The 23,467-nt window shown below is 41.9% G+C and overlaps 1 protein-coding gene across 4 annotated transcripts in view; it reads left to right on the plus strand.

Moving 5' to 3' along the window:
• The first annotated feature begins 1,583 nt into the window (after positions 1-1,583).
• Positions 1,584-23,467, plus strand: part of LOC148025478 (uncharacterized) — a 155,829-nt gene continuing 133,945 nt past the window's right edge. For all 4 annotated transcript variants that reach the window (XM_087692630.1, XM_087692632.1, XM_087692629.1 and 1 more), the window contains exons 1-3: positions 1,584-1,800; positions 1,929-2,908; positions 17,291-17,341. In XM_087692630.1, the coding sequence (XP_087548756.1) occupies positions 1,701-1,800; positions 1,929-2,908; positions 17,291-17,341 (1,131 nt within the window). In that variant the 5' untranslated portion in view covers positions 1,584-1,700. The remainder of the gene's footprint in view (positions 1,801-1,928; positions 2,909-17,290; positions 17,342-23,467) is intronic.

Raw genomic sequence — 23,467 nt, forward strand, 5'->3', positions numbered from 1 at the left:
TTTCTAGTCAAGCAATTCTTCGTGGAGATGTTTAGAAGATATATCTAGGGATTGATTAATTCTCCACAACAAATTGTTTTTGCTTCGGAGATATCTCTCATGGCAACTTTTTGGAGTGGAGTAATCTTTGCCAAATAATTTTTAGATATATATGTAAAGGAAAAGGTGCATGAAGATTTTACATCTTGCACTCTTCTTCCATAAAAAGGGCAATTGCACTATAAAGTGCAACATGGAAGAAAAGAAGTGTGTTTTCTTTTTGCTCTTCACCCTTCTCTATGTACTCCTTTCTCCACTCCATTCCACCTCCCTCTACTCCACTCCAATCCACCTCCTCAATCCACTTCACTTCACCTCACTCCACTCCACTCCACTCCACCTCACACCACTCCCCTCTCTAGTAATCTTTGTGATGTTTGGGTGGAACACTTCTCTACTTCCTCTAGCAATATATATCTCTCTTCTCTTTATCACCTCACTCCAACATCCTCTCTCCTCTCTTCTCTTCATCCTTCTCTCTATCACCTCTCTACAACATTCTTTCTTCTCTCTCCTCTCTTTTCGTTAGCCTTCTCTCTCCTTGCTATCTTTTCTTTCAACATTTTCTAGATTCTTCTATAGCATTCCATGGACATATCTATACCATTCCAAAGACTTTTGAGTATTTGGAGACATTCTTGTGTCATATTTAGAGATATCTTTATAGCTCTTCTTTTTGGAGCATTCTAGAGAGTTTGTGGTTGAACTAAAGAGTGAGCATATTGTTTTGAGGAACCTGCCTGCACCACATACACCTATTGTACACACTAGGAACTTTGACACCTTCCACTATTGTTTGGTAGTACATCCCATCGGATTGGCTATTTACTTGGCCCTTACGTCTATGTACATGGGAGTCCTTTATAGGGTTATACATTGTATTTTACCTCGGGGAAGGTATTTCCATTGCTATTATTCATAGAAATGAAGCTTACAAAGTTCATGCAAATCATCATTTTGGTCACTAGGCTAAAGGGGCCAATGTTATGGCAACTTAAACTAGCCCCTTTTGATTTCATGTCTTAGTAGATTGCATCAAAGTTTTAAATAAGGAATGTGATGTTGAGACCATACCAAAGCAGTTCTGGTGCGATAATTGCACTACAGCCATACATGCATAGACCAAATGGAGTAACTATTAGGCAAGAATAGGTCAAAATGATTTGGTAGGAGAGGATGAGTAACAACACACATTCTCAAGTACTCTAAAATCCCAAGGAAATTCTCCATTTAAAGCATGCTTTAAGGTGCCACAAAATTCACTCTATGCACATTGGAGATAGGGAGCTACGTAAGCATAATACTACCAAGCCTGTTTTACTGGACCCTTTACCCTACTGGAAAGAACATAGAATCACTAAGCCGAGGATACAAAGTGGCATGAGTGAATAGGTTCCCGATGCCACAAAATTCACTCTATGCACGTTGGAGATTGGGAGCGATGTAATCATAATAGTACCTAGTGTGTTTTTACTGGACCCTTTACCCTACCGGAAAGAACATAGAATCACTAAGCCGAGCATACGAACTGGCGCGGGTGAACAGGTACTTTCATATCCGGGGCAATGGATGAGTTCAAGCAATGTTAGTTAAAGCCAGTTCTTTCCTGTTTTTAGAAACAAGGAGATCGAACCCGTTTCCCTGACATCGTCGCACAGAAAATGGATCACTCTGCGGGCTACAGAGAAGGGATCGAGGACAGCATTCGGCGATGCGAGGAGCTTTTAGCGCTGACGCCCCTGGCCTTCGTGCCTGCTGAAGGTATCTCCACCAGAAAACCCTGACAGTTTACAAGTAACCGTGCCTAAACAAGCAGATTTTACAGTTAGGTCATAAGTCCCTCCGATTGTTCTTAATCCTTACCTGAACCTGCCCTATTCTCATTCCAGGTTCCATTTCTACCTCCAGAAGAGGCCCTGGTCCTAATGAACCTCACGTTGCAGCCAATAAAGCATGTGCTGCTGGTCCGAAGATGGATGCCTCTGCTGAGAAAGTCTGGAAAAGGAACATGGACCTGCTTAGTGGCGGTGCATTGAGGTCAAATGAGAACTTGAACCCTAATGTTGAACCAGGTTCTGGCAGGAACAAGACAGATGAGGCGGCCTCGAGCGAGCGGCCTCAATCCACCTCTTGTCAAAGGCCATGCTCAGCCACGAAAAGCTCTGTGGATGGTTCATCAAAACGACGGAGTCCTTGTGAAGGGAGATCTGACTGGGATAGCGAATGGTCTGGCACATCGTCAGAGTGGACTTTAGATAGGATGTGTCGAGGGCATAACTCCCCCAACCAGGGGTCTGGATGTCAGGTTGACAGTTTCAGTACTTTCTCGGACAAGAGCATGCTCACTAGTTTCACTAGCACATTGAGTAGGCCTGTCACTTCGTTAGAAGCAGTCTCTCCATCAGGCCAGGAAAGCGAAAACATCGAGCCAAAAGAAATAGAAACCTCTGCAAGCACAAAGGCCAATACTGGCACAAGGGATGCTGATGCCAGGGAAATTCCAAATCCTAGTGAGCTTACAGATTGTGACGTCCATGACAGAAATTGCCCCTGCTTTGGAGAATACAAGACTGAGACAAGTTCAAAAGAAGAGATGAGCAGTCAGCAACCTCAATGTTTGCATTGCATACAATTGGGGTTGGACGAGAACAGTCTGCCAGGACAGTCTCAGAATGCTAGTTCTCAAGGAGAGAGCACATCAGCTTTGCAAGCTAGTGCCTCAGATGTGTCAGAACCTTCTCAAGGTACAGATGACTCAGTTTGGGACACATCAGATAGGCCTACATCTTCGGGATCAGGGCAGAAAACAGATACAGCAATTTCTTTAAGCTCAGGACAAGATGCACATCATAATTCCTTCCACAGCCCTGTAATAGCTTTTTTCCTTAGTTGCCTCAAACTTAATGTCAATCTTTATCACATTGATAAATCAATTGTGACTTTTCTGCTTTATTCATCAAGGTTATTAAAAACTTCGTAATGTAAGGGAAAGGCATATTCATGTTCATATGCTGAGTCAGTTCAAGTTGTCAAAAGAGGGAGATGTGTGGCCATTAAACCAGATTGAATTTCAAGAACTGGTGTGAGGCAAACACTGTACCCATTGGCACCGCTTTTAGATATGCTATGCAATCTATGAGAATCTGTAAATTGTAGAATGCAACCATGCTGCATGCCCTTGCAAGTGACAAATATTTAAAATGTAAAGGTACTCCTAGTTCATATACATTTATTGAGGAGTCATGGGCTTTGGAATACAGACATATATTTAATAAAATGCCTGTTCAATGGTGGTGGAAAATTGTTGATTCTTGAAGATGCCACCTGGTCAGTTCTTTCCTTAAATGATCGTGACTGTTGGACAATTTTCTTTTGTGTCTAACAAGTAGAAATGTCATGGTGTGTTCGCCATCTGAGTCTGCTAATGCAGACCATCACCCGCTCATTTTTAACCCCAGCAGGCTATAAAGGAAAATGTAAACTGAACTTCCCAATACAGATGCACTAACAAAGGTCAAAGCCCAAGCTGGCTGCTCCAATTAGCAGGATCCTTGTATAAAAGATGTGAGAGCCTTATTAACGATTTATTACAACTACATCCCTCCTTCCCCATCACAAAGAGGGCCTAGCTTCCAAACCTGTGAAAGTGCCAAGTTTCCTCTCATCCTTCCAGAACATCCTTGAGTGGACTCTTCAAGAGTGGATGATATCAACTGTCTGTCTGTGATACGCTATGTGCCATCAGCATTTCTATTGACTCCATGGCCTTCATAGCCATTCAGAATTCTCTCAGACAAGAGTAGCAGATGAATCAGGAATGGGATATCATGAGCCAAGTGCCTGTAGGTTCAAATTATCGAATAGCATGGCAATACTGCTCACAAGCTGCCCAAGATAAGGCAAGCAAGATACCCTTGTACATCCTCATATCCACAGGTTGGGCCTCTATGTGTGACCCAAGTAATTGTCCCCTATGGAACAATCATAGAGTCTGCAGTGCCATGCTTGAGAGGGGGTGTTTTGTCCTGCATTAACACAGAATTATCATGCATTTTGTCCTAATTTTACTCCACAAAAGCATGTATGAAAATGGAATTTATTTTATTTGATTGGACAAGTTCAAAAATCCCCTTCAGAGGACATTTTTTGGGCATCCATCCTCATCCCTGATTCTTGCTTTTGCAGACAGCAGCCATGTCCTTCATTTGGTGGATTCACCATCTTCAAGAGATCCACACATACTGTTGGATGTGCTGCCCAGCCTTTTTGCTGTCTATTATATCTGTTGCCAACCCTTGGAGGTCATCGTTCAGCCCGACCATCTAGCTGCCACCTTGCTGATCTACGATGTTACCATCAGTTTCAGAATAGTGTAGCCTGCGTTTTTCTGCTCCTGAGGGCTGCCAGTTGGCATAATCATCTTCTCCTCCTTTTTGTGAGATTATGTTTCATCCAGCAGACATTGCATTTGCTGGCCACAGGCTACATCAACATCGTGCTGCCTAAAGGTTTGCGTTTTGCTTCCTCTTTGTTGCCTGCATCATTAACCTACATGGTGTATTTTTGCTGCTGCATTTTTGGATCTATGGTGAGTATGACACTCTCTTGGAGCTGTTCTCACCATCTCCAACACCATTCTCAGCTCATGTCATGAGGACATGTATTTTTGAAACCTCACTTAACATGTGGATTAATTTTTAATCACATGATTAAGTAAATGTTGCACATGTGAGGTGCAACTGGGGTTAAAGTAAATTTACGAGCCCGAGACCCGAGGAAATCACGGGATGTCAAAGGCAAAAGTTGCTATAAGTTATGCCGCACAGGTACTTGGTGGTATCTGGTGCCAGTTATTGGCCTAGGTCATTCATTTGGCCAGAAGTGTCAGTTGGTGACACTAGAGAAGTGATGTTTAATGGTATCTAACTCCAATCCGACGGTCAAAGATTGCGCAGAGACATTGGGAATGGAAGTTGCCTAGCCAATTTAATTATTGGCCAACCATATTATTTTTCAAGACACCGAAATAATTAATAGATTAATTTTCAGTATTTAAAGACTGAGAATTAATATTAATTATGGATAATGCTAGAAAAACCATTTGGGAAGGTTACCACTTGTCAAAAATGCCCATGCAAGATTGAAAAACGTCTTTGGAGATTGGAGAGAGGCATTTTTAGTGTATTCAGTCTGCAAGAGAGAGGGAGGAGATGCTGTTGGTCTGATTTGCAGTCATTGGAGGACCTTCTGAGGTAGCCAGGGATAGGAGAAGACCAATCAACAATAGATGACAGCATCTACAGGCTGTTGAGACAGGGGAGTAGTAGTAAATGACTAATTTTCTTCAGTTCTTTGCATCTACAAGCTGTTGTGGCAGGGCAGCAACTGCATTTGACTGATTTTCAGTCATTCTTCACGACAAAACTCTGAATTTTCTCTCTCTATAGCTTTCTCTCTCATCTCCCAGCCGTTTCATAGCCTTGCTCTGAGGATCTCAGCATTTGGACCCTTGGAGGCTGAGAAATTGCAGATTTCTCTGCTGTAAACTCTAATTTACAGCAAAAATTAGGGTTTAGCAGTAGCCTCAAGAAGCATACTAGAAATTGGAAGCTCCAAGACTTGGATTTTTCAGGACTGAAGGTGAATTTCAGCTGAATTTCAGCTAAATTCAGGTGGAGGACTAGCCAACCATTGAATTTGGGGCATTTCCATCGTCTATGAAGTGGGTGAAGGCAAATTAAGTACCCGAATCAAGGGGCAAATCAGATTGTTGGTCACTTTGGATAGCAAAGGGAGTTTGGATTGCGAAGGGGATTGGGAGAATCCCATTGTAAATCAACTTTTTCTTCAATAAAGCTAAAGAAATACCAAAAGGGGCGCCAACTTTGGGGCTAATGGGGTGTGCATTGTCCAAGATCAATAGGTAAATTTGTATTTTCACATTTGCATTTATTGTTTGTTGCTGTAATTTAGTTGTAATCAGGAATTTACCACCAATCCACAGAAGGAAGGCTGGTTTCAGCTCATCTTTGCCCTGATCCTCGAGAGACAAAGGTTTGAAACTTGTTGGGTTTCACTCACGCCTACACTCACAAAGGAGTGTTAGTGATTAGTAGGACATTGGGGCACTTTTTATTCTCTGACGAGAGGTTTTTTCCCCCAAATTTATTCTCTTTATTTTATGTGCCTATGTTACACATTTTTGGGCACTTATCGTGTTGCACACACTCCAGGTTTGAACACCCTCTTACAACCCTAAGGTTTAAGGGTTGTACCTTGTACTTTCATTCTACACTTTTCAGTCTATTGCATTGGGTGTCGTGCTTCACTCTCCACATTGTCTAGTCCACTCTTAGCTGAGCTTCGATCCTCTCCATCTCTCACATTTGGTATTAGAGCTCAACCTCAGCTCAGCTGATCCGAGAGCTATTGTTGCCAGCTTCTTTGCTGTTGTCAATAGCTCCACCATCTCCAGCAGAGCCCCCAGCTAGTCAGAGCGCTACCCTTTGTCCAGCAATGGCAGGATCGTCAGCCAGGACTCCACAGCGCTAGTAGCGCCGCCAGTTCGCCACCAGGCTTCAATGTCACCTCCAAGCAGGCCTGCTACCTGCGCCACACTGCCTGCGTCTCCCTGCGCCCCTGGTCTGGTTCCAGCAGCACCACCCCTGGTCTGCACTGCCCCTGGTCTGTGCAGCCCCTGGTCAGCACCACCCCTAGTCTGTGCAGCCCCTGGTCTGGTTCCAGCAGCACTGCCGCTGATCTGCGCCGCTCCTAGTCTGCGCCGCCCCTGCCTTGGCTCCAGCAGCGCTGCCCCTGCGTCACCTGCTTGGGCCCTCTGTTGCCCGCATCTGCCCTGCGCCACTAGTCACCTCCAGCCCACCTGTGGCCAGCGCCACCAGCCTACGCCACCATGTCTGACTGCTGCCTGCTTGTGCTCCTGTGCCCAGTGCCGCCAGTCTGCCACCAACTCAGCTCTACTGGGTTTTGTGAAGACATTGGTACATGTAGAGCAGTTGCAGTCTGAAATAGACTGTTTTTGAGCATTTTGGGGCAAGAAATTTTGGGGCTTTTGCTTCTACAATGTTGCTGAGCATTGAATGCACCTTGGACTGTGTGCATTACAGACAGTTTTGACAAAGTGTACTTCAGTTTGCTAATTGCAGCAAGCTATTTGCTGTAATTTCTGGAAATTTTGAGATTTCCGGGTTGATCCAACTAGGACATTGCTCTTTTGCTCTTTTTTGGCATTGTTTATCATGGCAAATCAGGGAGGTGATGTATTTATCTATGTATCCAAGGAGGATAGGTTGTATAGTAACAACTATTCACTCTGGTCCTTCATGATGAAGAATGTGCTAATTGCACAAGTGGAGAAGAAACTAGGCCCGGAGTTGTGGCTCCTGCTACTCCTCCAGCAAGAAGTGGACACCGTGCAACTCAGCCTGTTCAGCCTGCTTCACTTCAACCACTTCCCTAAAGATCAACAATTCAAAAGGCATGGGATACACAGGATGCACAGGCTTTGTTGCTGATTGCATTGGCAGTTCAACGGTCTATTATCCCTCACATTCGGTCTGCAACTTCTTCACGAGAAGCCTGGCTGACTTTGGAGCAAATGTTTGCTGGTAAGAATGAGACCTGCATCTCTTTCTTAAAGAAAGAGCTTGAGACACTGAAGATGGATGGGGGTGATTCTATGCAGGATCACCTAAACAAAATTCAGGACTTGCGTGAGCAGGTTATAAATGTTGACGAGTATTACTCAGATGCACAGCTGATATCTACTACATTGAATTCATTGCCACCCTCGTACTTGGCCTTTCATACGGCCTTGAACCACACCATGAAGATTGCCCCACAGCCGATTACTTTTCTTCAGCTGGTCAATTTGCTCTTAGAGGAGCAGCAGACAAGAAGAAACAGTGGTGTGGATGTTATAGCCTTTAAGCAGGCTTTTATGGCACGACAAAAGGGTAAGGGCAGCCAAGCAAAGAATGCTCCGTAAAGCTCTGGAAATTTAGACACTTCATACGGTAATAAGAAACAAGGGAGAACGCAAGCCAAGAAGGGAAAATACCATTATTGCAAGAAGTGAGGCCACTACATCACTGAGTGTAGAAAGCGCATAGCCAAGGAGAAGAAAAAAGAGTCAGGGATGTCTGTTTCTGATGCTCCTTCCATTGCTATCGAGTCAACGCTCTTTGTTGTTGCAGACAGGGACTATTGTTTTTATACATGCAATTATGACTCTTCTTGGGCTGATAGAGCATTGAGCTCTACTGAGGATGCTGGCACATGGTTTTTTGACAGTGGTGCTTCTAGGCACATCACATCTCGCAGAGATTTGTTTGCTTCTGTTGGTGCAGCCCCAATTGGCAAGTCTGTACAGTGTGCCAACAATGCATTATACCTTGTTAGATGTATTGGGGAGATTGTGCTCACAGCCATTGATGGCTCTATTCTTTACCTACAGGATGCTTTGTTTGTGCAAGGTATAAAGAAGAATTTGTTATCTATTTCTTCTTTGGCATGGTGTGGTTTGTAGGTCACCTTTGATGATGATAGATGCATGGTGCGAGATAAGAAACACATGACTTTGGTCTTGACTGGCACTCTATGTCATGGGTTATACGAGTTGGATGCTTTTCAGTTGTTCAGTCAGCATATTTAGCGTCCACTCTTACTCTTGCTATGTTACAAGTGGATTTATGGCATGCTTGCATGGGGTATGTAAACTATTTTAGCTTGATGCTATTACAACACACCCAGATGCTAGATGAATTACCTCTCTTGGAGAGACCTCCTGAGCACTTATGCGAGGGATGCATTTTGGAAAAAATGCATCAGTTTTCATTTTCCCATGATGTTGCTTTTAGAGCCACAGCCAGGTTACAGTTAGTGCACTCAGATGTATGTGGCCCTATGCAGACAGTCATTGGGTGGATGCTACTATTTTGTGACTTTTATTGATGACTTTACTCACTTCTACGGGATCTATTCTTTAGTGAAAAAGTCAGAGGTGTATGATGTATTTTTGGCTTTTGTAGCACTTGTTGAGAATCAATCTGGTTGTAGGGCGAAGACTCTCCGTTTGGACTGAGGGGAGGGGGGAATATATGTCCTCTATGCTGAATTCCTTTTTAAAGCAGAAGGGCATTGCTCATTAGTTCACTACTACTTATACTCCACAGCAGAATGGCGTTGCAGAGAGGAATAATCGGTCACTCATGGAGATGGCTAGATGTTTACTAAAAGCAAAGAGCTTGCCACACAGTTTTTGGATGGAAGCCATTATGTGTGCTATATGGCTTAAAACAAGCTCCTAGAGCTTGGTACGCAAAAATTGATGCCTTTTGACTCAGCCAAGGGTTTATAAACAGCTTATCAAAGTCTACCTTTACATATGTAAAGAGGGGGGATCCATGCTGATCATTTGTCTATATGTTGATGACCTTTTGCTTACAGGGACACATGCTGATTAGATTTCAGCATTTAAACAGAATTTGCACTTTTGAGATGTCAGACTTGGGGTCTTTGCATTATTACTTTGGCATTGAGTTCATACATGATGTTAGAGATATCGGTTTATCATAGTCAAGATACATTGGTAAACTCCTTGAGAGGTTTGGCTTGCAGGATTACAAGCCAGTTTGTATACCAATGGAACTTGGATTGAAGTTGTCATTGCATGATGACAGTGGTTTGTTTGATATAGACACATATGCTCTAGTAGTTGGATGCCTTATCTACCTATGCTACACTAGGCCGGATATACAATTTGCAGTTTCAGCCGTGAGCAGATATATGCATTAGCCACGCATGTCACATTAGCAAGCTGTCAAGCGTGTTTTCCGTTACTTGTAGGGTACTAGATCTCTTTGATTGCTTTATGCCAAGGGGGGACCATTGCACTTACATGCTTATAGTGATTCTGATTGGATTGGTGATTATGATTCACGTCACTCCACTAGTGGCAATTGTTTCTTTCTTGGCTCATCTTGCATATCTTGGCTTAGCAACAAATAGTCCATTGTTGCCACATCATCATGTGAAGCTGAGTACAAGGCAACTTTCACTATCACAATTGAATGTGTATGGCTTAGACGCTTGCTAGCTGATTTAAATGTATCTATCACGGAGCCTACTCCTTTGTTCACTGACAGTTAGAGTGTCAATGCAGTGGCATGGAACCCAGTGTTTCATGCACACACGAAACACATTGAGCTCTATTATCACTTTGCCAGAGAGAAGCTACATGTAGGAGATATCAGCCTTGTCTATTATTCTACCACTAGTAATGTGGCAGACATCTTCATCAAAGCTCTTCCTTGTGATAAATTTGAAGCATTTTGCAGTGCTTTAAAATTGATCTCCTTTGGTGGAGGATGACTCTTGTATTTTGATCACTCTTCACTCTACGGGGGTTTGTTGGGTTTCACTCACACCTACGCTCACAGAGGAGTGTCGGTGATCACTAGGACACTGGGGCACTTTTTACTCTCTATACGAGAGGTTTTTTCACCCAGATTTATTCTCTTTATTTTATGTGCCTATGTTACACATTTTTTGGCACTTGTCGTGTTGCACACACTTTGGGTGTGAACACCCTCTTACGACCCTAAGGTTTAAGGATTGTACCTTGTTCTTTCATTCTACACTTTTCAGTCTATTGCATTGGGTGTCATGCTTCACTCTCCAGATTGTCTACTCCACTCTCAGTTGAGCTTCGACCCTCTCCATCTCTCACAAAACTTTTGACGATCCTTGTATCATCTTCATCTCTATACATGCTCATCTTCATTTGAGCATTCATTAGATTGTGTTTATTGAATCTCATACTTTCGTGGTTCTCTATGTTTGCCCTAGCCTTTCCTCACATAATGTGTACACGTGGGAAAAGGTGTTGATTCTGAAGACCAGAAAAAGGAACCAATCCTAGGATGTATAAGAGGGAAATCAACCCTTCTTACCAATCAAGTCAATGAAGAAGGTGAAAGAGGAGCTAGCACTCCCTCTCATCATCAAGTTGATGTGAAAGGAGGAGCATGGGTGCTAGCTTTGCTGATAAAGGTGCTGAGGACTTGACTGAGGATCAAAGAAATGTCTCAATTGGAAACTTATGAGAAGAAATTGATTATTGATGGCATCAAAAAATACCTGAAACTTGGCCTTGATAAAGGAATTGAATGGTTTCCAATTCCATACTGGCCCAAGAAAGTAGGGCTCAACCAAAACAGAATATGATACCACCATGGGAGGGCCGAAAATCTGTCTCCTGCATAGCTGAAATCAATAGTTCCTTGCAAAGTTAGTCGTTAACTTAAATACAAGCCTCACATGTAAGTACTAGAGGAATGCTTGACAACCCACAATACCTGTGCTTCATATTGAGATGCTTTTGGTGCAAGTCTACATATGAAGCTAAACCTAAAGATTTTGCAGCAAGAAAGGTAAAAGATAAAGGGCACTAGCTAATATTTCTACTTAGCCTATCCTAAGGGCACAACTAGATGAGTAGCCTAAAGATCCTAGCTTGGCTAGAATAAGGATCCTAATGGATGACTAACCTAAATAGCTAGATCCTATTGGATGAATAGTCTAAGGGGAGGATGACCACCGGACTCTGATAGGTCATCACCGGGAAGAGGAAGATTTCTTGGATTCTAGCCAAAGACAAGATGGGCTTGAGGCCAACGTCCATAGAAATTCCAACAAACTAGTTAGTCAAGCCTGTGTAATGCAAAAAGGTGCTAGTTGATGGGATTGACCATATACCACATTACCATTGGGCCTCCATGGAAAGTCTAGAAAACTAGTTAGTCAAGCCTATGTAATGCCAAAAGGTGCCAGTTGATGGGATTGACCATATACCACATTACCACTGGGCCTCCATCGATAGTTGTGGGAAATAGTAGGTGGAGGTAGAGTGGGCTAAAGTGTAGGATCAAAATCTCCTCTTAGCTTTCAAGAAGGAGAGGATCAGCATGGCTGCCCCTTGGTGTGTTCAAGGCGGTTGGTAATGGATTTGGTTTACCCTTGGAGTGCTGAACTTTGTATGACATTGGTTATCAATGTGGTTGAACCGTTGACAATGGGTGCAGAATCCGTTCTTTTTAGGGACATTATGTAGGTGGGTTTCTTGGTTTGAGAAATGGCATACACTTGGATATGACCACCAAGCAAATGAGGGATTCCTTGCCTATTAGATCCATGAGCAGGAATAGGGATAGGATGTGCAATGATATTGTTGGAGTAGTAGGGCTGACTTGACAATGACATGGGTATTGTTTGAGTAGCCAAAGGATAAGCAGTAGATGCAAATTAAGGATGTGGGAAGTAGAATACAACAATATATGTTTTCTTAGTCTCTATCAACGTAGTAGGCCTCTAGATCTTTTCTCAGTATCCAATTCTTGATTGAAGCTCTCTTGAATAGCATTGACACACCACTTAAATCACTCCGATGTTTACCTAGACTTTGGGTTGGCTCACAATGGGAGATGACCTAGGAGTTTCTATTTCTAATAGAATAGTTAGAGGCTATTTTAATCCTTGTGCTATGTAGGTTGTTAACTAGATTTTAGAGGGTGCATCTATCCCTAGTTGGGAATGACCATGAGTTGGTTCTAGTAGCAAGGGTGTGTTCCTATTGGTTTTTGTGTCAGATTTCCTTGTCTGCTTTGTCATGAGGTGCAAGCATCTAGCTAGGGTAGATCTCAAAAAGTGCAACATTTCTTATTAGTTTTTTTCTTCCCCCTTTTTTCTTTTGGGATAAGACACACAAACATACTTGAATGCTAGTTGTTAGTTGTTTTTCATTGGTTCTTAGCAACATCATCAGGTGGTGGTTTTCTAATGGTTCTTAGCAGCACATATAAAGTGTTCAAGAGGTATCGGTATTTCAGATTGTTTTCTTGGCCATCTTGCCATCTTGGTGATGATGGCTAATGTTTAGAGTATTAACATAGCAAGTGGATGAGTGCTATAACATGAATTCATCCCTTATGGTGATTTGAGCTTGGAAGTTATTCTTGCCATGTTGGCTTTGTTGGTAGTAAGTTTCAGTTTTCTCAGATTCTATTGCTGAAAATGATCGCAAATGAGACGAGTTCACCTTTGATGGTGTCACTTAGCTTGCCAATAGTTTCTTTTAACTATCAAAGATAAATTTACTTGAATGGAGGCTAGACTGGCTATGAATATTCATGTGGTAGTAACAAATTTCCCCTAAGGTCATGGATACTTCTAGTGTGGATTGAATGACACATGGTTGGAGGGATGCTTTATGATAGTTTGTGTGCTTTGTGGCACTTGTAATTATAATGAGGAATGTGACTCACCAAGATCTGGATACATTTAGAGATATGTGAGTGAGGAAGCATGTATAAGCATCCAAAGATTGGTTGAGACCCATGTAGTGGGCAAAGATAAAGCTTAATAAAATTGGGTGGAGCCAGATGGAACTGCCATGAGGACGTAAATTTTATTGCTTTGCTTAGCATTTGATTAAAAATTAATCAAATGTGCTAATGTGACTTGCATATGTGAGATGTAAGTTAATTATTTCATAATGTGGAACCTAGGATGCCAAGATATTAGTTGGTGCCAAAGGCAAAAGTTGCAATAAGTTATGCCTAACAGGTACTAGGTGGTACTCGATATTAGATTTGGGTATAGACCAATTTATTGGCCACTAATGTTGGTAGTGACATTAGAGACTAGACATTAATTAATTGCCAATCTAGGGGTCAATAATTGCTTAGGGATACTTGGGAGACAAATTGGTCTAGCTAATTTAATTATTGGCCAGTGAAAATTTTTTTTGGACACTAGAATAATGATTAAATTAATGTTCAGAATTAATATTTTAAAAATTATTTAATAAGCTAGATTATATTGAAAAATGGGATTAGAAGGCTGCCACTTGGCAAAACTTTCCGTGCAAGTGAAAAAATCATTTTTGGGAATGGTGGAAGTCTATTCCAGCCATTGTGAGAGAGAAGGAGGTTGTTAGAGAGCAAGGAGATGTTGTTGATGTGATTTGCAGTAGCCATCGGGGACTAATTCTACAACAAGTGACAGTAGGTTGGAGCCCTCTAGCAGCAAGTAACAACAACCCAAGGTTCTCCTAGTACAGGTGACATCAAATAGGAGGGGGCAACAACCCTTCTAGTGGTTCTAAGCCATAGGTTACAGTTTCCATGGCTGTTTGAGTGGGGCAATAGCAGTTTCTTAGCGTTTTTCACAATGAAACTTTGAAATTTCTCTCTCTTCATTCTTTTTCATTCTAGTGGTCCTAAGTTGTAGTTGATAGTTTCCATGGCTGTTTGAGTAGGGCAGTAGCAATTTCTCAGGCTTTTTCACAATGAAACCTTGAAATTTCTCTCTCTTCATCATTCTTTCCCATTCTCCAGCCATTCCTTAACTCCCGTTAGCATTTTCTAGCAGTTTGAGTTATTGGAAGGGAAGAGATGCCAATCAATCTTTGCTGTAAGCCCTAATTTATAGTAGAAATTAGGGTTTGATAGCCTCTTAGGGATGTGTGCTTAGAATTAAGGGCCTAGGACTTGAATTCTAGCAGCTGAAATTAAAGAATTTCAGGGAGATTCAAGAGGCTAACTAGACAATATCAAATTTGGGGCTCAACTTGTCTTGCAAGGAATTGGGTGAAGGCCAATCCCCAAGCAAACTAAGGAGCAAATTGGTTTGAAGGCTTGCTGGTCAGTTTTGATAGCAAGAGGCACTTAGATCAGTGGAGGAGATCAAAGAATCTTAGTTGTACTCCATTCATTTGCAATAAAAGCTAAACAATACCGCAAGGGGCATCAGTTTTGGGGCCAATAGGCTGTCCATTGTCCAGGATTAAAGTGCTAAAGTGTGCATTTCAATTTATGTGAATTTTATGCTTGTTGTAATTGTTGATTCATCACGTCATTACCACCCTGTTTGAGAAGGAAGACTCGTTTCAGGAACAAATCCAATTGACAATGGTAGGGGTAGACTAAATGACATGCCATTGATCGGCCCTGCACACGGCTGCTGGAGCTGCAGCAGTCCAGCCAGTTTGACAGGTCATTAGTTGGACTAGCCAGCTGCAGGCCACTCTTAAAGGGGGCTTCTTTAGAAATGAAGGAATACTTGATGTTCACATTTTATTTTTGTGCGTGTATCACATCTTCTGCCTATCTTAGACCTTCTCCTCCTTTGAGTCTGTGTGCTGCTGCCTTGTCCTGCACATGCAGTGACATACATTGTTTTGTGATATCACTTTCTCCTTGTTTTGCAATTGCTGGACCAATGCACAGTTGGGATTTTCTTGTGGGGGAGTGATCGAAAAGGGTTCTTACCCAAGGATACCACGCCATACAGCAAGAGGCAGTAGCTGAACAACTGTATGTTGTGTGAGTGCACAGTTGGGATGTTCTTGTGGGGGAGTGATTGAGAAGGGTTCTTACCCAAGGGTACCATGCCATACAGCAAGAGTCTGTACTGAACAACTGCGCAGTTGTGTGAGTGCTGATGATGCAACTCTCTGATGCATCAAGAAGGTGTTCAGTGAAAGATGAGAGTTGCAAGATGCACTAAAGTGATTTTTTAATGGCATGTTTAACATTAAAACTGTAGTGCAAAATTGGTTCAATCTAACAAAAACCTAGCTTTTAGAGCATGTATAACATACCCTCTTGTATGCTGCTCAAATCTCTTCTCAAAAAGTAGGGAAGATGTTGATGGATGGAGGACCTTGACCAAGCACAACTCTGGATGGTTACCAACTGGTGCTAAAGGGACTTTGGACTTAAATCCTTCGTCACCTAAGAGTTGTACATCTCAGGATCTGGCTATACTAAACAAGTAGGTTACTTATGTTACCTTCACTAATCAAGGTTGTTCTTTTTTTGTCAAGACCCTTTAATTCAGGTTTCACCTTTCAACCTTCACAATAACTCATGTATGCACTTGAATAAGAAGCTATGCTAGAGGGCCTCAGGGGTGCTAGAGCTATGATAGAGGGCCTTAGGAGTGCAAAAGATACGATAGAGGCTCTGTAATATTTCCAATCAAAAGCTAATACACCCTTGGGATGGTCGACTGCAAAGAGAGGACTTGGATTGCACATAGATTTAGAGTAGTGGCACATCAACTCCCACCCAGCCATGTATTTGATGGAGACATTTTGCTTATTAGAGGCGACCCCTTCAGAGATTATAGTGGGATCCAAGAGAGTAGGTCTACAATACCAAGTTGGTGAGGAGGATTTAGATGAGTAGGATCATAGCACAGCCAACAACCACATCTCATTTTCTTTTAGACTTTTGAGTAGGTTGGATGATAACTTCAGGCCTAGGAAGACATCCCTTTTCCTATGGCTATTAGCTCACAGGAGCTTAGCACTTGGTACATGGCTCAAGTATGACAAGGTTTGTGTTTCATGTGTGGGTATGGCAAGGTTTTTCTAGCATGTGTGAGATATGGTGAGCACGAGGAGATGTAGACACACTACCTATGTGGCATGTGGGAGATGTGGTGAGCTAGAGGCAATGCATAGACACTGCCTATGGGGCTATCACAAAGCTTAGGAGATATGGAGAGCCCTTAGGATAGTCTTTAAGGGCACAACAAAGACCATGGTTGTGACTTGGGGGGCCCATAGCTTGGGTCACCAGACAAAGGCCTAGCATGTGGATAGATGGGAGCTAATTGATAGCATTATTGCTTGGTACATTTGGATGGCAAGGTGTAGCCATGCTATAGACTTCCAAGACTTATTCACTATAGAGGTTCTCTTGAGGATTTGGGCAGAGATCATCCATACTCTGTATGTGAAATGTGAGAGGTTGTCAAGTGGCATTCAGAAGATGAAGGGGGAAAGATGCCCTCTTGCAGACTTGGGACTCCTGTACCTTCTTTCACCTAGACCCTCAGATGGTCTGGCATTATAGCTCACCAGATTGATTGTTCACACAACCATTGTATTTATGATGTTCTTAGCTTTGTACTTTGTAGTTTACCTCGGGGGGATTTCTTCTGAGGTGTTATTAATAGAATTTTTATTTTCTCTGGAAAAAGAAAAACACACAACAGTAAGTTGCATAGAAAAATTGTACATCTGATGCATTAGCATACACTACATCAATGCTAGCACCCTCTCTATCTAATTTTCCTTGGAAGTTACTGCCAGTGGTGGTGCTGCAGCATTAAATCTGCCCACATGCAGGTTGAACTAACAGAACTGTGTATTTTGGAAAATTAGGACTTCAAGGAGAAACCAAGAAGCAAAAGCACTCCTAGAGATATTTCTCGGGTAGGTATTCTAATGTATAAAATGAGATTGAAATATGCAAGCATGTTCATGTATCATTTTGAGTCAATCATTTAATGATGTAACACTGGAGGATAAACAGAAGAGCAAGAGCTTTTTTACATGCGACTGTTTGTTTTTTCTACTTGTAATTTGTATAATAAACTCAATTTTAAATGCAGTTGCCTGTTCTTGATTACAAATGTGAATCTAATGCATAATGTCTCATAAAAATTGGGATTGACTTCTAAGCATCTAATGGAGATCTCAATTTCTTAAAATTAAACAGCTGACTCCTGAATGTGAGACCATCCCAGATATGAACCTTTTGATTATGGCAAGGCAATGAAGGGTTATAAATTCATTAAAAAAGCCTCCTATAGTGTAGAAGCAAGTTTGAATGTTTGAATATCTACAGGAATCCACGAGTCCACAACGACAAAGGAAAGAAGTGAAGTTAAAATATATGAGCTCACTATTTAGTAGCAAGTTCAGATGAAAGGTCTCAAGTATACTTTAATGTCCCTTGCATGCTTGGAAATCTCAAGCAATCAATTTCAGCCTGTACAGTTTTCTCAGGAGTGTGTAACTAGCAATAACATTGCCTCTAATTAGTCAATATGGAGAAGGCATGTGTCATGAGGACATGTATTTTTGAAACCTCACTTGACATGTGGATTAAATTTTAATCACATGGTTAAGTAAATGTTGCACATGTGAGGTGTAACTGGGGTTAGAGTAAATTTACGAGCCCGGGACCCAAGGAAATCACGGGATATCAAAGGTAAAAGTTGCTTTAAGTTATGCTGCACAGGTACTTGGTGGTATCTGGTGTCAGTTGTTGGCCTAGGTCATTGATTTGGCCATAAGTGTTTGTTGGTGACACTACAGAAGTGACATTTAATGGTACCTAATGCCGATTTGATGGTCAAACATGGCGCAGAGACACTCGGGAATGGAAGGTACCTAGCCAATTTAATTATTGGCCAATCAAATTATTTTTTAGGATACCGAAATAATTATTAGATTAATTTTCAGTATTTAAAGATTGAAAATTAATATTTAATTATGGATAATGCCAGAAAAAACATTTGGGAAGGCTGCCACTTGTCAAAAATGCCCATGTAAGACTAAAAAACGTCTTTAGAGGTTGGAGAGAGGCATTTTTAGTGTATTTATCCTGCAAGAGAGAGAGAGGAGATGTTGCTGGTCTGATTTGCAGCCATTGGAGGACCTTCTGAGGCAACCAGGGGCAGGAGAAGACCAATCGACAACAGGTGACAACATCTACAGGCTATTAAGACATAGCAACAACAGCAAATGACTGATTTTCTTCAGTTCTTTGCATCTACAAGCTGTTGAGATAAGGCAATAGTAGTAAATGACGGATTTTTTTCAATTCTTTGTGAATAAAGTTTGAATTTTCTCTCTCCTCAGCATTTTTTCTCATCTCCCAGCCTTTCTACAGCCTTGCTCCAAAGATTGCAGCATTGAGATCACCAGAGGTTGAGAAATTTCAAATTTCTCTAATGTAAATCCTAATTTGTAGCAAAAATAAGGGTTTAGCAGTAACCTCGAGAAGCGTGCCAGAAATTCAAAGCTCCAAGACTTGGATTCAACAAGGCTGAAGCTGTTTTTAGCCTATTCAAGTGGAGGGACCATCAAATAATTGAATTTGGGGCATTTTGCATCTTCATCAAAGCGGGTGAAGGCCAATTGAGTGCTCGAATCAAGGGGCTAATCAGATTAAAGACTTGCTGGTCATTTCGAATAGCAAGGGGAGTTGAATACCGAAAGGGATTGGGAGAATCCCATTGTACATCAACTTCTTCTTCAATTAAGTTAAATAAATACCGAAAGGGGTGCCACTTTTTGGGGCCAACAGGGCGTCCAATGTCCAAGATTATATGGTTAAGTGTACTTTTCAGTTTTGTGAATTTGTTAATTGCTGTAAATAGTGCTTAATCAAGTTATTTACCATCCTATTTGAGGAGGAAGTTTGGTTACATGGTTCCATTGCCGGGATATCACTCAAGCCCTTGATTTGGTGGGCCTGAGACACCTGATTGCAAGCCAAAGCTTTGTGCTAGTGCTGATTTTTACTCTCAGCTAAGAAATTACAGCAATATGTCTTCATACAGTGAGATGGACTCAAGTAATGATAATGCCTCTCAGTATGAATGTTCACATGGGAATGAAGGAAATGCAATGCTTGACCTTGGACAAGGCTTAGACCATGGACAACAAGCTGAAAACGTTGTTGTTGAGCAAGATGCACGGCCTTCAAGGCATAAGAAGACTAATGACCAACAAAGTGAAGAGGAATTTGATGACTAGTTCAAGAATCGGATGAGGATAGCAGCAAGTCTCTTTGTTGAATTGGCAAAGGATCCTCAATTTACTTGATTTTTTAATGCTCCAAAGAAGGACAGCTAAGGCAAGAAGAAGAAGATGTCTTCTACACAAGATATACCAAAGATAATGCCAAACCCTTCATTTTAAGCTCCCAAAGATGCTAATGAAATAAAACAATTGGTACCTGCAGGGCAAGGAATGCAAATGCAAGGCCATCACGAAAGTGCCAATCCAATGGATTTTGGACAGTGGGGCATGCATGCTATGATGGGGCATCCAGGATATCTTGGTGGAAGCATGATTTTTCATACTATGGTTGGACAAGGATTGCATACGGGAATGTATGGCACAAATCCCTATGGTATGCAGCAACCAATGCATGGTGTGCAAGGCCCAATGTATTCGGGTATGGTTGGGAATATGCAAAACCCTATGCATGGCAGCATTGGCTTGATGCGTGGGGAACAAAGTAGCATGTTTAGAACTGCATTTGCACCCCCGAATGCTTATGGGGCTCAAGAAATGAATGTTGGTCATGCAAATGCTCCATTTGGCGTTGGTTTTGATGTAAATTCAACAAATGCACCCTTTTTGCAGCAGCCAGTGTATAACAACTTGACACCCAAAGGGGCAGCAAAAGACTATGATGAGGGTGGAAAAGCTGTGAAGTTTGAGTCCTTCAGCGGTGTACAAGATAGGCTAAAAGCTTTGACTTTCATTCAAGAGTTTGATGCAGCCTATTCAAGGGGAAACTTCACGGAGTCCTCAAAGATTTGAAAGGTAGTCACTTTCTTGAAAGGGAATGCATTATAGTGGTGGTCCACTCTTTTGATGCAAAGTAGAGCACCGTCAACGTGGGTATAATTCAAGCAAATGGTTGCATCGAATTGATTAACAAGTACCTTTAAAGTGAACATCATGATAGCTTGGAATAAGCTTGATGCTAAGGAATGTGCATGAGATCCACAGCTTCTTGGGTTTATGTTATTACTATAGGAATGATGTACGGGGGTTTGCTGAAGTTACATCTCCATTGCATGCCTTGCAAAAGAAGGATGTGCCATTTAGATGGACAGTAGTGGAAATTTCAGCATTTGAAAATTTGAAGGAAAAAATGACTTCAGATCCTGTGCTTGTATTGCCCGATCTAAGGAAGTCATTCATACTTCAATGTGATGCATGCGGTAATAGCATTGGGGCTGTTCTTATGCAGGATGGCCAAGTTGTGGCTTATGAGAGCCGAATTCTCCACGGTGCAGAAAAGAATTTGCAAGTCTATGTGAAAGAGCTATTGGCTGTAATTCATGCACTGTCTATGTGGAAATATGATTTGTTGGGGGTTGATTTTACAGTACAAACAGACCATTAAACTTTGAGGTACTTTCTGAGGTAGACAAAGTTGTTAGAGAAGCATATGAGATGGGCAAATTTTCTCTCTATGTTTCATTTTCAGATTGTACATATTGATGGTAAAAAGAATGTTATGACTGATGCACTATCAAGTAAGCCACAAATTTCAGCCATCAGTATGGTTTATCGTACTGAGTTGGATTCCATGAAAGAGCAATATGTTGCTGTTTCGAACTTTGCTAATGTTTATGATAAGCTTTGCAATGGCCAAAGGCATGGACACTTTGTGCTAAGAGATGGATTTTTGATGATGCATGGATGACTGTGTGTCACAAAGCAGTTAAGGCCTAGAGTTATCATTGAAAGTCATGCTCCTTCGTATGCAGGATACAGAGGTATTGATGCCATGGTCAAGGCAGTGGAGCATTTCTTTTATTGGCCAGCTTTGAGGTATGATGTAGAACAATTTGTTAAGATATGTATCGTATGCTAGAAGGTAAAGCATGATAGGCAAAAGATGCCGGGTTTGTTGCAGCTCTTGTCTATTCTAGATAGGCCTTGGTAAAGCATTGCAATGGACTTTATTTTTGAGCTTCCTAAGACACCTACAAGGAATGATGGGAAATGGGCTATCATTTGTCGGTTTAGCAAACAAGCACATTTCATTCCAGTGAGGAAGAAAATAAAGGCTGATTATATGACACGATTATTTTTGCAGCACATCTTTAAGTATCATGGTATGCCAGAGTTGATCATTAGTGATCGAGACCCCCGGATGACGAGTTTATTTTGGAAGGGCTTGTTTGAGAATATGGGTACCACACTGAAATTCTCATCATCCTCCCATCCGTAGACAGATGGTCAGTCTGAGGAAGCAAATTCCAGTGTTAGATCTTTTGAGGTGCTATGTTTCAAACCACAAGACACAGTGGGAGCAGTATTTACCCTTGGTTGAGTTTACTTACAACACAATGCATAGTTCTACGGGCAAAGCTCCATTTGAGGTGGTTGAGGGTGGCAAGAAAGTACCGCCTATTCTGCAAACTAGGGATAAGATCTTTGAGGCTGATTGTTATATGGAAAACTTGAATGTAGCCTATGCAAAGATAAAATATGCACTTCAGAGATCGCAAGAAGAGCAAAAGAGGGCAGCTGATCGCCACAGACGTGCTTTGCAGTTTGCAGAGGGTGATTATGTATTGCTGCGTTTTGAAAAGGAAAGGCTGAAAAAGATGAAAGGAAGAGAAAGACTGTATCCGAAGTTGAGTATGAGATACTATGGGCCCTTCCAAGTGTTGGAGAGGATCAGCGATGTGGTATATCAGCTGAAATTACCTCCACATTGGCGGATACACAAAGCCTTTCATGTCAATTTGTTGAGGCCTTTTCATGGTGATGTGCCAGAGGATATGTCTATTGAAATTCAATATGAGATTGAGGAGTTGGATGAGATTTTGGTACTTGAGAAAATTTTGGTACATAAAGAAAGAAAGGTCAAAGATAAAGTTGTTGGGTGTGTATAAAGGCCCTTTACGCTCTCCCGTGTATCTCCCGTGTATATATTACTTCACACACGTGAACTTACCCTAGCAGGTGTAAGTATGCCGTATCCTAAGTATAAATACATTCTTTTATTCTTTGTATATACCACACTGGTACACACCTATCAGTCGACTCACTCACACTCTCCCACCGTTTAGCACTGTTCAACACCGTGATTGATGTGCATGTTCTCTCTGCTTCCGCTTGTACTCAACAAACTGGTATAAGAGTACAACGGCCCAAGCTGGTAGTCACGACAGACAACATTCACAGTCGACAGGTGTAGGCAATAGCCGTAGGCAGGAAGCAGTCACAGGTGATAGGCGACAGCTTTGCGACAGGTGCAAGGGACAAGCTCAGTCGACAACTCGACGACAGGCGCAGTAGTGAACAAGCGACCGTTCAGATAGGCGGACTCCAGGTCATCCCACCAGGACGAGCACGTGACCAGTCCACGGTGGCCAGGTCATCCCACCAGGACTAACACACGACCAGTCCACAGTGGCCAGGCGAACGAGATTTGCACGTGGCGATAGATCAACAGTCGCTGGGAATTGCGTGTCGGGCGATAGACGCAGAACAGGCAGTCAACGTTTTTTTTCTTTAAAATCTAATTTTTTAAAAAAAGTTTCCTCTCCCTTATCTATCGGATGTTCGCACGTACAAGCACAGAATACAAATCTGTGCAAATCTATCCTGAAAATTTGGGGCTTTTCCTGGTGCCAGACACATGTCTCAGTGACCCTTGATCCATAACTTGCAGACATTGAGTACACAGGTCTTTGAAATTTTGGAGATTTTGAGATGCAAGTGAAGTTTTTGCTCGGTTGGGCCAATTTCTTTGAAATTTGTGCACTCTTGGACCCCAAAATTTGGGGCTTT

This window comes from Lygodium microphyllum, chromosome 14 (assembly GCF_053477565.2).
Source record: "Lygodium microphyllum isolate KBCC chromosome 14, Lygodium_microphyllum_v1.1.10, whole genome shotgun sequence".
Lineage (NCBI taxonomy): Eukaryota > Viridiplantae > Streptophyta > Polypodiopsida > Schizaeales > Lygodiaceae > Lygodium > Lygodium microphyllum.